The sequence below is a fragment of the Cervus canadensis genome, chromosome 28 (genome assembly GCF_019320065.1).
Source record: "Cervus canadensis isolate Bull #8, Minnesota chromosome 28, ASM1932006v1, whole genome shotgun sequence".
NCBI classification, from domain to species: Eukaryota; Metazoa; Chordata; class Mammalia; order Artiodactyla; family Cervidae; genus Cervus; species Cervus canadensis.
The window spans coordinates 26,720,046-26,736,848 of record NC_057413.1 but is presented as its reverse complement, the minus strand read 5'-3'; the positions used below and the strand labels follow the sequence as shown (position 1 = coordinate 26,736,848).

Genomic DNA, 16,803 nt, shown 5'->3' with positions numbered 1-16,803 from the left:
ACATTTTTATTATCAGATGGAAAATGTCTCTCAAAGAAATAAAGAAAATGTCTGTCTACCATGACCCCAGAAAGGTAGCTCTTTCCTGTGAAAACCTAAGAATGTCAGATATAAACTGTTACACTTTTGATAGGCTATGTGACAGATGTTATAGGATGATCCTTGGAAAATATTAAGGGAATATATAATCTGTTTCCTGTTCTTATTTGTCTTTTAATTCCAAACCAGAAAGGTGAGAAGGAGATCGTAGTGAAAAAGAACACATTGGAAGTAAATCTCTTAGGAGCTTTATTGTAGGAGCTTTATTGTTTTATTGTTAGAAAATTTCAGAAGATTTGTCCCGGGCAGCCCCGCTGGCTTTACTAAAACTTGAAAACCTTCCTGGCTTCTTCTATTTTTTTCTCATCTGTGGGAGGCTTCCTCTGGCTGCCGGGCTGCAGAAATTTCTTCACGGCCGGGAGATTGCTGACTCTGGCTTTTAGGGCCTGCAATGCATGAGAACACAGCTCAGCGTGCAGCTAAAGAGCAGCCCTGTCACTACGCAAGCCAGCAGGGACTCTGAGACCCTCCTAGACAAGGGCCAGCCGAGGCCCCTCCATCAGCACCAGGAGAAGCCCCTTGAGACAGGAAAGTGACATCCCAGTTTTCCCCAGAGAGGTCTTAGTGAAACACTCCATTCTGCTTCCCGATCTTCCTACGCTCAAGCGTGTTGACCCTTAAGTGCAGTGTGAGAAAGAGAAGTGTGTGAGGTATTAGCACAGATGAAGGCTCCGGATGTCAAGACAAGAAGAGCTAGGAGACGGGGCTGGAACTGAAGACAGGAAACATGAAAGGTCATGTGTGAGGTCAGTCAGAACCAATCTGCCCCCAGAGAGAAATCACCGTGTGAGAGAAGGAACAGGAATTGAGGGGAAGAAGGGAGATGGTGGGAAACACACTCAGACAGGCTCAGGGAAAGAGGGACACACGTGGGACAGACGGAAGCAAAGAGGAAATGAGGACAGAGGCTGAAGTGGAACAGGGACCAAGAGAGATCCAGTCCTGGGTCTGTCTCCTGGTAAAAGGCAGGACATTTTCCGTGGGGCAGAGTCCACCTCCGGTGTCCTTGGCTTGATAGATTCTTTCCCCACTCCAGAGCAGGGCCTTGGAGTGAACTGAGGAGACCAGGGGGCAGCGAGGCCTAGACAGTGATGGGGACCCTAGCACCCCAGTCCCAGGGTCCAGAGAGCAGATGCCGAGGTGGGGTGTGTCTGGCCCCCAGGGCCATGGGAGAGCTCACCTTCAGCAGAGGGAAGTTGGCCAGAAGGCTGGGGTCCAGCTCTTCCACATAGTAGAGAAGTTCAACCAGGTGGATGTCAGCCCTGCTCAGCTTGTTACCCACTAGGTAGTCTTGTCCATGGCTCTTCAGCACCTGGCGAATGGAGGGGTCAGATCAGGAGCACAGGTCCTGGCAGGCTGGACCCTGCTTCTCCCCTGCCCCTCACCCAGCCCCGCTTCCATCTCTGCCCCTCGCTGGGCGGGTGGGAACCTCAGACCTTCTGTTCCCTCCAACTCAGAGATGGGCCAGGCAGGTTCTTGCTGTTCCCTCCTCATCCCCAGTGGAAGTCAGACCACCATTTCCTTTTCCTGTTCCCACCTCGCTGTGGCTGCCTTACTTCTTCTCCCACTGGGCCAAGGCCTTAGCACATTCTGCACCGTGTTTTTGTTGACCCCACACCCTCAAGTATGCAGCCCTGAACTTCACAACATGACCCTTCATCAATCTCTCTCTGTCCTTCTCTCCCTCATCCTTGGGCAGTGTCTCCATCTTCATGACAGCCTTCTACAACCCTGAGCAAACTAATGCAGACTCTGTATTCCTTCTCATCTCTTTTGCTCTCCTCATTTCCTGGTCTTACAATCTTTTTTTTTTGGGGGGGGTGGTTCATGATTTTAGTTGAACATGATTTCAGGTAGTTTTGATCATGAAACGTTCAAACAAAGTAAACTAAAATATGTACTAGGCATAATGATGGAATACTACTTTATTGATTTTATTTCACTTTCTTCAAAATTCTGAGAGTCATGTCCTAAAATATCTAGATTACTTTTTCCTGAACAATTTTTCTCTGTCTCTTTCTCTCCACCCCACTGCCCCCATATATTTAGATACATGTCAGTCATCCCAAAACACAACCACATTCTCCTGACAAGCAGCTGGTCTCATGTCTCCCTACACATGACACCAGAATATTTTCTGATGTATTGCTGACATCATGCTTCTCTTGGATCAAAGACCCTACACTGTGTTCTGAGGATCCATCTACTCCAGGCTCCAGTGTGGCTCTCAGAGCTTCCATAGTCCAAGCTCAAAGTATAACCATGAAATTCCATTGAGTAGAGAATACCAGATTGGGTTTGAGTAAATAGAAATTTGGCTGAAAAATGATAACTTGGGTAAAACTAGTACTACAATTCTTCCTCACATTCAATTTTTATAAAGTACCCTGAGAGTCAGAGTACTACATTAGTATGCAGAAAGGCTCACAGAGGTGAAGGTTAATGCCCCGGCCATGCCTGCACATTACTTTTCTTTGTTCCCTGATCTCAATGCCAGAAATGCTGAAGAGTCCACTTACATTTTCAAATGCAGGGAGAAAACGGTTTGTTGTCTTTTCTCGGATGAGGGTCACCTTGGCATCTTTTTCAGCAGCTGGGCACAGTGGCAAAAGCATGATCATTTCACCCAAATCTGCCACACCCTCTGAATACATATCAATCCTGAAAAGACAAAGTAACCATTTTGTCAAATGTCTGCTGCCTTAGATTTTTGGAATGGGTAAGAAAGAGACATCGAGAGGTAGCAAAGTAATTCTCCTCCATTGGGTGCACTTTTCTATGCCAGTCATTTAGCTCTGTTTTTCAAAATTAATTTTAGCATCAAGGTAAACATATGTGTAATCTTTTTGTTATTTACATAACCAAATATAGAGATGGAGCACATCAGTGACCCATCCATAGTCACAGGCATGAGAGAATCCGGTGGAATCAGAGCAGGTAAACACTGGGACCACACCTGGGTTTGCCACCTCTGCTGTGACGTGGTCTGAGCATGGTTAGTGTGATGCATTAGTACCATCTCAGTCACATCGAGACAGAGTCCTGGCACCTCTGTCCCAGGCACATCCCTCTTCCTCTCTCATCCTATTACAACACCAGGCCCATTTAAAGTCCCAATACCAACACTTCCTCCAGTTATTTCCCATAGAATCCATTTCCATAACACTCTCCATTTACTATTGTCAGACTCTGGTTTTGTTTGAATTTCTCAAGACTGTACCTTTCATTCCTTTTCATGGCCAAATAACATCCTACTGTATGGCTGTACCAACTTTTGTTCCATCATTCATCAGTTAATGGACACGTTTGTTGATTCCAATTATTGATTATGAACAACAGTGCTATGAACTTCTGAGGATAAATTTTAGTGTGGGGGTGTTTTTAATCCTCTTGAAAGGAATTGATTGCTGAGTCATATGGTAACTCTATGTTTAACTTTTAGAGAAACTGCAGTAGGTCCTTGAGTGCCAAGTCGCTTCAGACGTGGCCGACTCTTTGTAACTGTGTGGACTCTAGCCCACCAGGCCCCTCTGTCCGTGGGATTATTCTCCAGGCAAGAATACTAGTATGGGTTGCCATGCCCTCCTCCAGGGGATCTTCCCGACCCAGGGATCAAACCCAGGTCTCTTATGTCTCCTGCATTGCAAGCAGGTTATTTACTGTTAATGCTGCCTGGGAAGTACCTTACAAGATTTTAATTTCAATCATGTAGTCCCATCACAACAGAGAGAATACCCCTAACCCCCAGGATACAGTTGTACTGAAAAATCTGGCCAACTAAAGCTATATCAAAATGCTTGATGTAACCTTACCATATTGAGCTCAACCTCTGCTAACCCTTGTCAAGTGGCCAGTCCATATAAAGTGTTAATAAATTAAGTTCCTGGTCATCATTCTTAGAATTTTTAAAATTCAAGAACCAACTTCTTTAGATCCTTCCCTTTCTAAGCTTTATCTTCTAGACACTCAGATGCTTTGTCCCTTGTCTCTGGCTATTGGTGGGTGTCCAGCTCAAAATAGCCTGAGCCCCTGGAGTCTTGGTTCTACCATCCTCTTGACTTCACAGACCATCCATGTTTGGAAACCTTGTCACTGTGCTATATCCGTGGATGGTATCCTCTTCCATAGGCAGTTGATTTCACTCCAAGTTTATTTGCTCTTCCCTCATACTCATAGGTCTTTGCTGTTACGCCCTACAAGGCTTAAACCATCATGTTGGTCATGATGCTCTGCCTTGATCCTGCTTAGTCAGGGAAGGACCTAAATTGTTCCTATTAGTTGTTGGTGAAAAAACTAAAAAGTACCGTACAGGACTCTCTCCTTTATGTCTTTCCCGTAGAGGTTGTATTTGGTGGCAATGTAGTTGAGAATGGCTCTGGTCTGCACCAGATTCATCCCATCAATTTCAACCATTGGCACTTGCTGGAACAACAAACTCCCATCTTTTGAAAGAAAAAAAGAAGGGTGAAATGTTGAATATGTTACAACCTTTTAAGATGAACAAATGTTTGCTGAAATAACTGAAGATATAAAGTGAAACACTAAAATGATCTGGTACACTTAAGCAGGATGGCATTTTGTTTGCCTTTTACTTTCTAACCTATCATTTCATTTATCTTTTTATTTCCCATTCAGACATATGGGCGATCCCTTGTAAATCTGGACTGATTTGTCTTCATGTATGTTTTAGAAAGAAGCTGGAAGAGGCTGCAACAAGTGTGCCAACCAGTTGCCATTTAATGGAAGTTCAGAGAAAATCTCAGAACACATAAGACATGTGTTGAGAGTTTGCCTTTTCCCTGCTCACCGAGTCTACATTATTGCTAGGATGTTACTTTGCCAAACCCGGACGCACAGCAACTTCTGGACCTTTTTCTCCCCTCTTTTCTCAGATCTTCACCTTTTCCTGACTTTAGGTGGGAGCGCTGTGTGGTCACTCATGGTGCAGAAAGGCAGAGAGAACTCAGAGAGAGCATTCACGGGCACTGGGGCTGGCTCCTTTAACAAACACTTGAGTTCCAGCCCTTCCTAGTCCCGAGTGAGTTGCAAGACCTTTTCAGGGAGACCTGCCTCTTACCTTTAACCATATTTCTCCCTTTCTACTAACCCCACTCCCACCACACACACACAGCACATTGGTGGTATTGAAACCTCAACTTAAGACTTCTAGTGGATACTCCCATCAGAGGAATTTAGTTCTTGGGCTTACCATTTTTTAACTTATCCAAGTCTTCTGGTTTTTCTATAAGTTTCTCTTCAAACTGAAAAGCAGAAATAGTCGATGAGTTTTTGTTATTTCATTCTGTAGCATTGCTGAACTCGCCTGGCCTCTGTCTGCTGCCCACTATGGAGAATGTAGGATTTCCAAGTTTGGTGGGGTGCACAGAGGACAGTGATCAAGGCCATTTGGAGATTTAGATTAGAGCCACCAAGATAAAAGTGTGGGTTGCAGCAAATAACTGCTTATTTTGCAGGTTAATTCACCTCTACCTTGTCCCCACCTCTGTCAGTGATTAGGTAATGATTTGGGGGGAGGGGAATGTCACTGGAGGGAAGGGACTGGGAAGTTCTAGTTTTGGAGTTTTAATGTCTCTGGAAAGCCTTTCTCTCCCTGTGAGACCAGGACAGGATTTTGGGGTATCCCCTAGCATGGGGTATCCATGGGGCCATTGACTCCCAAGAGGCTGCCACCAGGGGCCTCTGCTGTATATTGCCTCCCTCCATTCAATTTTTTTATTGTAAACTAGGGTCTTGATTGTGAAAAGTTTGAGAATTGGGGATTTCTAACTGACTCAGTGGAGTAGTTTATTGTAGATCGACATTATTCCACAGGGTGAGACCGTACAGATAGTGAGTGTGTGGGCAACAATTTATAAAGCACCCAGTTCAAGACAACCCTAAGAGGCGATGGATGGATGGGTGGTCATTGTGAGGAGGGGCTGGCTGGTGGGCTGTTTCTTGTAAAACTGATGGAGATGAATGGGATTGTGAGAATCAGGCTCTGGGCCCAGAGAACCCAGACTTTCAATGCTCTTTGGTCAAGAGGAAGCCTGGATGCTCTCAGCGTCTCCCCCTGCTTCACTGTCCTGTGCTGAACTCATCCCACCCAGGGACTCCGAACACATTCTTGAACTCCAAGTCTGGACCGCAGTGAAAAATGTTGGTTGTTCATTTATAGAAATTAAACAACCTAGAACGGCACTGTTGGAATTTTCTGTGTACTTATTTCTTTACACACTTGAGAATGGACCAGGCTAACCTGCCCTGCATTCCTGAAGCAATCGAGAGTGTATAATCTGAGGCTTAGGTAAACATGTTTTTAGGAAGCTAAGGGAGCACACTAGAGGTTCCCTTTGCAGGACGCCACCTCACCTGAAGCCCTCTTTTACTGCTCTCTGCTAAGGGACCAGATCTCTGAACTCTGTCCATGACTCCCTCCCCAGGAAACCCTCACAGAGTTGCTGGGTCCCTCTGACCCGGACAGGACTGAGCGACTGAACTGAACTCTGACCTGGGCTGAGAACTGCTTTTCTGAGTGACACCTCTAGAGGGCAGCACTCAACAGGATCCCACAGAAACCTATCCATTTACTACTGAGACTATGGCGTTTTTTCACTCAAGTCTTGGGTGTCCTCCCAGGTGCTCCCACTCCTCTTTTAATCACCCACATACTTGTCTGCATCCTCCCTATAGTGTAAGCGGCCTGAGGGTAGGAACTGTGTCTGTTTGACCATTCATGTGTCTCTAGGACCTGGCATGAAACTTGGCATTTCAAGGTGCTCAACAAATTCATTGCTGAGTGAATGCATTAAATCCAACAGGCAGTTTGTTACAATCTGCACAGCTCTATATTTCTGGCTTATGTTTTAACTTTAATTACATTTCTTTTCTAATATGTATATTTTTTCTTTTTATTATGGAAATTTGTGGCATGCACAAAATAAAAAATACGATGATGCTCCTTGTAACCTTCAACCAGCTTCGATAATTATCAGCTCAACCCAATCGCAAGACATCCATATGTTACACCCCTCTCTCTGGTACTAATTTAGAAACAAATCCCAGATATTTCATCTTTAAATACTTCATGGTATGTTACTAGATCATTAAACTTATTTTAAAACTAACCACAATACATTAAAATGCCTGACATATTAGCAATACTTATTATACCAATTGATATTAATATTCATGTTTCTAACTGTTGCATCAATGTAATAAATATTTTACAGTTTTAAAAATCAAAATTCAGAAAATTTTCTGACAATTCAGTGGTTAAGGCACTGGCTTTCACTGCTGTGGGTCTGCTTTTGATCTCTGGTCAGAAAATTAAAATCCTGCAAGCCTCACAGCCAAAAACAAATAAAAACACAAATTTATTTCTATTTTTTATTATCCTTGAGAAGAAGAAATTTCAATAAAAATCTGTTCATCTAATACCTAATAAACATTTTTAATGCAAAATTCTTAGCAGGTCATTTAATAAGGAAAATCACCTCTGTGAGAAAAGTAGTTTGATACAGTCAGTTTCCCTGGAGTAGGAAATGGAAACCCACTCCAGTGTTCTTGCCTGAAGAATCTCAGGGACAGAGGAGCCCAGCAGCTATGGCCTAGGGGATCAAAATGAGTTGGACATGACTGAGTGACTAGGCAGGCACGGGCAATTTAGATGCAACAGAAGGTGAAACCTACCTCCACTCCAGCTGCAGCCAGGAGCCACCGAATGCACTCCATTCTGCCGCGTCCATTGAAATAGTGAAGAATGGGCTTCCCTGACATGGTGGCAGTCTCCTGGTTTCTCTAGCCCTTAATGAACCAACAAATGAATGAATGAATAAACAAAAATAAAAGCATAGAAGCAAGTGCCTTTATGATATATGGCTGAACAGTACCACAATGCTGAAGAATCGGCCTTCCTCATGGCAATTGGAAGAGTCCCTGGAATGTCTTCCTTGGCCCAAATTCCCACTCTCAATAGCCACCTGTGGGAAATTCCACCAAACCATTCTCCAGTCTCCACTGGGTTAAATCTGATTTTCTTGGCAGGCTAAGAGGTGAGTCTGTGGTATGGATGCATGGGTGGGTGTCAGGGAGGGGAAGGATTAGAGAACTAGTATTTATTGCAAAACTCCTAATAGTCCTGCCCCAATGCTACCTGCCTCCTGAGAAATCTGTATGCAGGTCAGGAAGCAACAGTTAGAACTGGACATGGAAAAACAGACTGGTTCCAAATCGGGAAAGGGGTACGTCAAGCCTGCATATTGTCACCCTGTTTATTTAACTTATATAAACAGTACATCATGTGAAATCCTAGGCTGGATGAAGCACAAGCTGGAATCAGATTGCCGGGAGAAATATCAATAACCTCAGATACGCAGATGACACCACCGTTATGGCTGAAAGCCAAAAAGAACTGAAGAGCCTTTTGAAGAAAGTGAAAGAGGAGAGTGAAAAAGTTGGCTTAAAACTCAACATTCAGAAAACTAAGACCATGGCGTCCAGTCCCATCACTTCATGGCAAATAGATGCGGAAATAATGGAAACAGTGAGATACTTTATTTTTGAGTCTCCAAAATCACTGCAGATGATGATTGCAGCCATGAAATTAAAAGACGCTTGCTCCTTGGAAGAAAAGCTATGACCAACCTAAATGGCATGTTAAAAAGCAGAGACATTACCAACAAAGGTCCATCTAGTTAAATCTGGTTTTTCCAGTAGTCATGTATGGATGTGAGAGTTGGACCATAAAGAAAGCTGAGCACCGAAGAATTGATGCTTTTTAACTGTGGTGTTGGAGAAGACTCTTGAGAGACCCTTTGACAGCAAGGAGATCCAACCCATCCATCCTAAAGGAAATCAGTCCTGAATATTCATTGGAAGGACTGATGCTGAAAGCTGAAGCTCCAATACTTTGGCCACCTGATGCGAAGAACCGACTCATTGGAAAAGACCCTGATGCTGGGAAAGATTTCAGGCAGGAGGAGAAGGGGATGACCCAGGATGGGATGGTTGGATGGCATCACCAACGCGATGGACATGAGTTTGAGTAGGCTCCAGGAATTGGTGATGGACAGGGAATCCTGGCGTGCTGCAGTCCATGGGGTCGCAAAAGTCGGACACAACTGAGTGACTGAACTGAACTGAACTGAATGCTGACCACTTTGAGTACATTATATCTTTAATCCTCACAAGAATCCCATGAAATAATTATTAACTCCATTTTTCAGTTGATGAAATGGACCTCAGAGCTTAAATAACATTCATGGAAATCCACACCCAGGATTAAAACCAGGGCAGGGCAGGAACCCACATATGTGTAGGCCCTGGGAGCCTGGGAAGGAGGGGCCTTGGAGCCAGAGGACTTCACAAACAGGAGGAGGAGGAGGAGGAGGAGACAGAGTCCATGTTCAGCTCGTTGGCTATTATGCTGCATTTGTTCAAAAGTTGAAATTAGAGCTCAATGTGCTTAACTGTTACTAGAAAGATCCTGAGTCTTTCCACCTACACAGGATACCAAATACTTCCATTTTCTTGAAATTGTATATTTTATCTCTATCCGTACATTCTGTATCCAGAGAAAGGGATATTTCTGTATTAGCTGTACTGTCTAGGTGAAGCTGACAATTGTTCTGTCTGTCATGCCCTGTGCATTCTCACAAATTTGTCTTCATTTAACCCTACAAGAATCACCTGCTATGAAGTTGCCATTGCTCTCATTTTGCAGTTGGGGAATACTGAGGTTTCTAGGGTAACTTGCACAAAGTAGGTAGCTACCTTGGGATTCAAACCCATTTCTATATGAACCCAAGTCTTGGCTTCATTTTTCATATTGACGTTTTTCAAAATAGGCGTGACAATCCTTCAGTGGACTGTGAAATTTTCCAGTTTTTAAAATAAAGCATTGATTCATGAGTTTTTCGTTTCAGCTATGTGTGCATTGTATGTTTGGGTGGCAGAAAGCACATGGGCACACTCATTTGGTCATGGTGTTGGTTAGAGATTCTTGGGTCTTTTCAGGTCAGTGAAGTTTGAAAGCCCCTGGACTACAGCAGCCTGTGTGTGGAGTGGACGTAGCAGGGAACCAGAGGATGAAACTGAAAGGCTCCAACGATGGACAGAAATTATTGGGTTGGCCTAAAAGTTCTTTTGGGTTTTTCTGTAAGATGTTACAGGAAAATGCAAACATTATGACCAAACCAATTGTTCTCTCCTGGGAGTGAATGGAAACATACAGGACTTACTAAAAGCAGGAGCCCCAAAGCCAGAACATAGGAAGAAACAGCTGCATTTTCTATCCAAATCCCAGCTCTGTTTAGAAAACATTAAGATCTTGCAACTTTTTGTTGAGGAGTTTGGGATAAAAATATACCTTTCTTTAGCTGATAAAGTATGAATAACTTGAATTTTAGATTAAAAAATGTTTTCCATATCCACATTTTAAAAAATTTATTTAGTTTTGGTTTACTTTTTTATTTCAATATCCACATTTTTAATGTGAAATCAATGGTCTAACCTTTGGAAAATAAACGATCCCTTGGAAACATACTTAACTCGTCTGTCTTGAAGTTGGAGATTGTGTATATTGTACTTATCATGGGGAACAGAGAAGCTGTGATTCAGCAGAATTCTGAGAAGGGTGTCGCTGTGAAGTGGAAGTCACAAGTCACGCTCACACTAAACTCCCTTATCCAGTGACCAAGGATCACATTACAAAGGGAAATGAAGCTTTAACTTACATAATACTTTATTATATCTTTCTTATAAGTAACTTTCTTCACCTTTTGAAGCCTGGGGCAAACGTGATATAAACTTCCTGGCCCCCAGAAAATGAGAACTAGAGAGATTCAGTGACTTGTCATCAGTCACACACGTGTGTTCCCGATTCACACTCAATATCTAGCCAAGTGTGTCCACCCTCAAAACATCCCCTGGAAATGGCTTCTAGTATTGTATTGTCAGGAGGAGGAAACTCAAGTTCAAAGAGCTGAAGCTGCTCTCCTAGCTCACTTGTTTTGTGAGCACTGAGGTCCTTTGAAGACATCTTCTGGCTTCTGGTCTGGGGCTCCCCCCAACCATGTAATGCTTATGCCCCCTCTCTGCTGGTCTCTGAGACCCTCAATATTAGCTTGTTCCCCATTCAGAATCCATTAGTCAATTAACAGTTAAATAGGAGAGAAGGAAACGTTAATTCTGTTAGCTGATTCTTAGGGGCTTGATATGAGGAAAATGGATAAAAACGTACCTTACTTTACCCCAGACCTTAAAAACTTACTGTGAGTATCCTGAGCACTGGTATAACTACATTTGACCTTCATAAGGAGATAGGGTTATATTCTCTGAAAAGAAATGTGTCTTGGGATAATTCCAGTGTGAACTAAAGGAGCTGTATGTCAGGGCGTAGGTGGGAGGGGGACTCCTAACGACAGCATTTCTCAGCAGAAAGAAAGGCTTAGAGACAAAGCCCAACTCCTTTTCTTATAAGGTAAATAAACCCAGGGGAGTTATTTAATCTCTGTACCTTTCGAAATACAGCTATGTCTACTAGTGAGGGCTGTTGAGAAAATTAAACTAGATAAGGCATACAAAATTCATAACAGGGAGCAGCAAATCCAGCTTCCGTTCGGCTCCCAGTTCCTGGGAGATGGGTGAGTGAGCCCACTGGGCAGCACGTGAGTCTTCTCTCTGTCTGTCTGTCTGTCTCCCTCTTGACTTCCAGATCTCGCGCTATGCTCTGCTGTGCTAAGTCGCTTCAGCCCCTATAGCTCTAGGAGGAACAGGATTTTATATATATCCAGATTTTGTCAGCTACTTTATATACTGATTCTCTTTTTATTTGTCTTGTGTGAAAGATCAGTGATACTCATGGATTAGTTAACCTGGATTGGAGGAAGCTTTTGGCAAAGGTTCAGCGAGGTCTGGCACAGCCTTTTGAAACCTCAAGACTGAAGTGGACCCCTGGTTCTGCCCCTGAACCATACACCCTGCCTGCCTATCCCCCAGGCCTTTCCCCTCCCACTCACTCCCTGATCTGGACTGTCTGGAATCTTCTGCTCCCCCCCACCACCCAGCCCCTTGGAATGGGTTCCAGCCACGGCAATGGGAAACCCACCCCTTTTTATAGCAGGAGTTCAGGGTCTCAGTCTCAATACCCTTCTCTCCACCCTCCTGTTCCTTCATTGATCTTTCTTCAGCATCTTCTTTCTGGTTGACCTGTCCACGGATTTCCTTCTCAACAAGTTTCCTTCAAACCTTTTCAACCAACACTCATTGAGCAGTTGCCTGCACTAAGAAATGATGGCTGGTGGGGAACACAAGAGGAATCTGATGTGGTCCCTGCCCTGGAGGGGCTGAAATCTAGTTAGAAAAATGGGTTTGTAGACAACTGACACCACACAAAGAGCCCTGCAATGCCTTCACTTGAATTGGTTCCACCCCAAGGACCGTGATTCTCTCAGCCAAGCAAGTCAGAACAAGGAGAGAGGCTGCAGGCTGAGAAAGCAGAGGGTGTTGCCCGCCTTCCCTGGTTGGCCCCAGCTCCACAGTATCTCAGCGTCCAAGTCAGTGACTCTCATGGGGTCAAACCTCATCCCCATCCAAACGTTGCTCTCGGTAGCATCTTGCACAGTACTTCTCATCCCACTCTCCGTATCTTCTCTTTTCAGGCTTAGGTACCATATTTCCCCTGTGAATTGCCATACCCTGGACAACTCTAGGACTTTCACAGGATCTCACCGAACCTCTCTTGCTTCAGGCTTTTGATTTACCCCCAATAGTAATACTTGTAACAGTGTGTTGTTCACTCCTGCATTCTGATTCGAATGACTTGTACCCTCCAGTCAGGTGAATTTCTTTACTTTTGGAAGTTAATTCTCTGCTCCTGTGTTACCTAGTTTTCACATCCAGACTTCCTGTGTTTAAGAGTCTGAAAAGTCACATGAACCAGTGATTCTTAACGGGAGCTGATTTTGCTCCCCCAGCCCAGAGGACATTTGGCAACGCCTGAGGACATTGTTCGTTGTGAAAACTAGGTGGGAGGGTGCCACATCATTGGCGAGAGGCCAGAGGTGCCTCTGATGCTGAGGGTGGTGGGGCTGCCTCCCATGTGCGTCTGACTGCTCGTTACTCCTCAGTCTGCACTGTATCCAGCTTTTTCCATCAACCCTGTTGTCTTTTTTTATTTAATTAAAAAATTTTTAATTGGAAGATAATTGCTTCATAATGTTGTATTGATTTCTGCTGTACAATAGCTGGAATCAGTCACAATTTTATATATAAATATATATATATATATATATATATATCCCCTCCCTCTAGAGCCTCCCTCCCCACTCCCATCCCACCACCCTTAGCTCATCACAGAACGCCAGGCTGGGCTCCCTGTGTTATATAGCAGCTTCCCACTGTTTCCTATTTTACACATGGTAGTGTATAATGTCATTGCTACTTTCTCAATTTATCCTATGACCCTCTTATCTTAACAGACACTTTTATTGGATATTTAGTTAGAAACATCTATGATTGATGCAGCTGGCTACTAAACTATGTAGTCTTCCAGGATAAGGTATTTTGTAAAATATACTAATTCTCCTGTAGCCACGTATATCTTCTATTCTACTTTCCAGCCTGTCACTGGATGAGGAAGGAACCTCTCCCACACCCTCTGTTCTTTCTACAAATACAGAGTGAAATGGAAAGTGAGATTATTAATCTTCATTGTGTCAACCATATTGATGAAGTGACAGTTTCTTTTAAAACTTTTAAACTAGCACTGCAAGTATCTGAGAGGTGTCAAGTTTGCAAATTTGAAGAAATATCAATCTATATGTTAACACTGTTGTCAAGTACATTCCTTAAGTCTAATTCAATATACATTTCTATAGCAAATATTTTTTACTAAAAAAAAAAAAAAAAAAAAGACTATATACAGGACAGGTCCCCGCAACAAAGAATTACCCAGCTTGAAATGTCAACAGGGCCAAGGTTGATAAACCCTGCTCCAGCCAATTTCTAGGTTTCCCATGAGATGCTTGAGCTCCAAGAGAGATAGAGGGGGACTTGCCTATTGGCTAATCACAGCAAAGACTGAGTTAAAATCCAGTTTTGCTGGCAATAACTTAGTTATTCCTCTTATAATTAAATCTTAATTTTGTGTTTCCAAAGTCCACATAGTATTACCACATTGCAATTCGCACCTGCTGTTTGTTGACTGTGTCTACGGAGCAGGCAACTTTAGCATAAACACCTACACGCCTTTCTTGTACTGGTCACACTCTCTGATTATCTAAAATGCTGCCATTCTTTTTTCTCTTCATATCATTAATTTTTCTCAGATCTAAATTCTCAGGCTTAGTTTTCTACATTCTTCATTTTTACATTTCTTTATCCAACAGCAATTGACTAAACAACTTAAATGTCTCCTAAGCACAGCAAGAAGGCACATGTGAGCCTGAAGCAGTTTTTCTTGTGCTAAGGAAACATCATACAGATATGCAAAATCAGTGCTTACCTTACAAAAGTCTGTCTCCCACTTGCCTCAGCACCTCAGTGCCAATTCACATGTGCTTATAAGCTCTTGTTACAGTTGACTGACTGACTCCTCCTCTCTGAAAGGGGCAGAGTCCAGTTAAGGAAAAGCGAATCCCATGGTACTCAGGGTCACTGGTTCTATGCTAGATTAAAAAAGAAAAAGGCAAATTGTCCTCTTATCAGGATATAACTTGTTAATAACTTCTTTTCAAAATCGCAATTAAAGATTAAACACAATATTTCAAGTTGATTGTATCCTCTTGCCAGTCAATGAAGGATGGCCTTTGGAGAAAACTTACTTCTCTTGAATTGACTTTCACGAATTGGAGACGGGGACTAAAGCAGATGATAAGTGTCTACTGTGGGGACACCAGGGGCCTGTGGTCATGAAAGCTCACATGGACCTCTGTAATACTTTTACACTGAGTTTCAGATAAAATATAGGACACCCAATTAGATATGAACTTCAGACACATAAAAAATAATTTTTTCATATAAGTATGGCCTAAGCATTGTATGACATGGGTTCATGTTTAGTTGTGTCTGACTCTTTGCTACCCTATGGACTGTACCTGCCAGGCTCCTCTGTCCATGGGGTTTTCAAGGCAAAAATACTGGAGTGGGTTGCCATTCCATCCTCCAAGGGATCTTCCTGACCCAGGGATTGAAACTGGATCTCCTGTAGAAAATTACAGGCGAATTCTCTACAATCTGAGCCAAAGTGGTGGTCTCCAAAAGAAAAAAAAAGTCCACGTCTAAATACCTGGAACCTCTGGATGGGACGAAATTCGGAGAAAGAGTCTTTGCCAGTGTAATTAAGGAACCTGAGATGAGACTATCCTGGATTATGTGGATAGGCCCAAACCCAACAACAAGTGTGCTTATAGCAGAAGAGAAAATACACAGACATACCCATATGGGTGATGTGAAGATGGAGGCAGAGATTGAAGTGATGTGGCCATGAGTGGAAGTCATGGAAAGGAAGGATGCAAAAAGTCACCAGAAGCCAGAAGAGGCAGGGAAGACTTCTCCCAAGAGTGTCCAGAGTCAATGTAGTACCTTAACTAGGACTTCAGGCCTCCAAAAGTGTGAGAGAATTCACCATGTTGTTTTAAGCCCCCCTAATTGTAGTAAGTTGACAGAGCAACCGTGGAAAACCAACACACAGACCTGCTTACTTCCCCACAGCTCAGGATTACTGTGCAGCAAATCCTACACTTCTCATGGCTGCATCCATCCCACGATTATTAAATTTATCTCTAAGAGGTAAGGACTCTTTTTCTAAAGAAAATCACACTATTCTATCACATTAAAATTTGATAATTTATATCTTTTATAATTCAATTTCATTCATTCGATTAAATATTCAGCATCCTAATTTTCCCAATGTCTCATAAAGACTTATGTGCAGTTGGTTTATTTGCATTTGGATCAAAGCAAGGTCTGTCCATAGCACTGGAGTGACATGACCATCTTGGTCTTGAAGACTTGGATGAATGAATAGAGCTGTCAGGCAGATGAGAGTGGGTGCGGACTGTGAGGAATTCCCACAGCCCGGACCCCTGGGCCATGGAGATGTGTGTGGAGGTACAACCATTCATGGTGGCGCCCTGGGGATACACAGGGCCGGGCCCCCATCAGGAACTTACAGATGCTGAGGGAGGCCAGTGGCCTTCAGTGTTACTGGAGGTTTACAGGGCTCTGAGGGAAGCAAAGAGGTACGTCCAGCTCTCCCCAGGGAGCACAGAGTTCAGTGTGGCCACCGGGGTGGAGCTGGCCTGGGAGGGAGCAAAGATGCCCAGGCAGGAAGGAGGCCACCCCCACATGTCCTGTGTGGTGGGACTGGCACCCAGGGGGTGAGGAGGGAAGGAAGGAGGGCACCCTGCGGGCAGCAGGAGTCACTGAGGGAGGTAGAACAGGGTGGTGATTCTCAGGTTTGCATTTTAGAAAAATATTTTGATGTCAGTGGAGAACAGACCAGAGTGGGGGTGGGGGGGAGGACAGTCAGGGAACCCGTGTGTCTGTCAGCTCTGGCCCCGCCCCTTCCCCGTTGTGGGGTCGGGGGTGAGGGTGAGGCAGGCGGGGAGCTCACTCCAGGAAGAAGAGAATCCGATACCCCAAAGGCCAGGTTTCCTGGGGAGTGTTCACCGCAGGCCCCACGTGTGACCAGAACCAGAA

The 16,803-nt window shown here is 43.8% G+C and overlaps 1 protein-coding gene across 1 annotated transcript; it reads right to left on the bottom strand.

Moving 5' to 3' along the window:
• Nucleotides 1-271: 271 nt before the first annotated feature.
• On the bottom strand, nt 272-14,701 carry LOC122429517 (glutathione S-transferase A1). The gene is made up of 7 exons (XM_043449869.1): nt 14,606-14,701; nt 7,792-7,905; nt 5,309-5,360; nt 4,409-4,541; nt 2,619-2,760; nt 1,280-1,411; nt 272-485 (listed from the first exon to the last, which is right to left on the bottom strand). The coding sequence occupies exons 2-7, from the start codon at nt 7,876-7,878 to the stop codon at nt 363-365; spliced, it is 669 nt and encodes a 222-aa protein (XP_043305804.1). The 5' UTR covers nt 7,879-7,905; nt 14,606-14,701; the 3' UTR covers nt 272-362.
• Nucleotides 14,702-16,803: the final 2,102 nt, after the last annotated feature.

What these genes read in the sequence shown, in the direction of transcription:
- LOC122429517 (XM_043449869.1), bottom strand. Translation starts at nt 7,878, where the DNA reads ATGTCAGGGAAGCCCATTCTTCACTATTTCAATGGACGCGGCAGAATG. An exon ending in GACATAAAGGAGAGAGTCCT is followed by an intron (nt 2,761 to 4,408) that starts GTACGGTACTTT and finishes TTGTCTTTTCAG; the next exon opens with GATTGATATGTATTCAGAGG. An exon ending in TTCTCCCTGCATTTGAAAAT is followed by an intron (nt 1,412 to 2,618) that starts GTAAGTGGACTC and finishes TCCATTCGCCAG; the next exon opens with GTGCTGAAGAGCCATGGACA.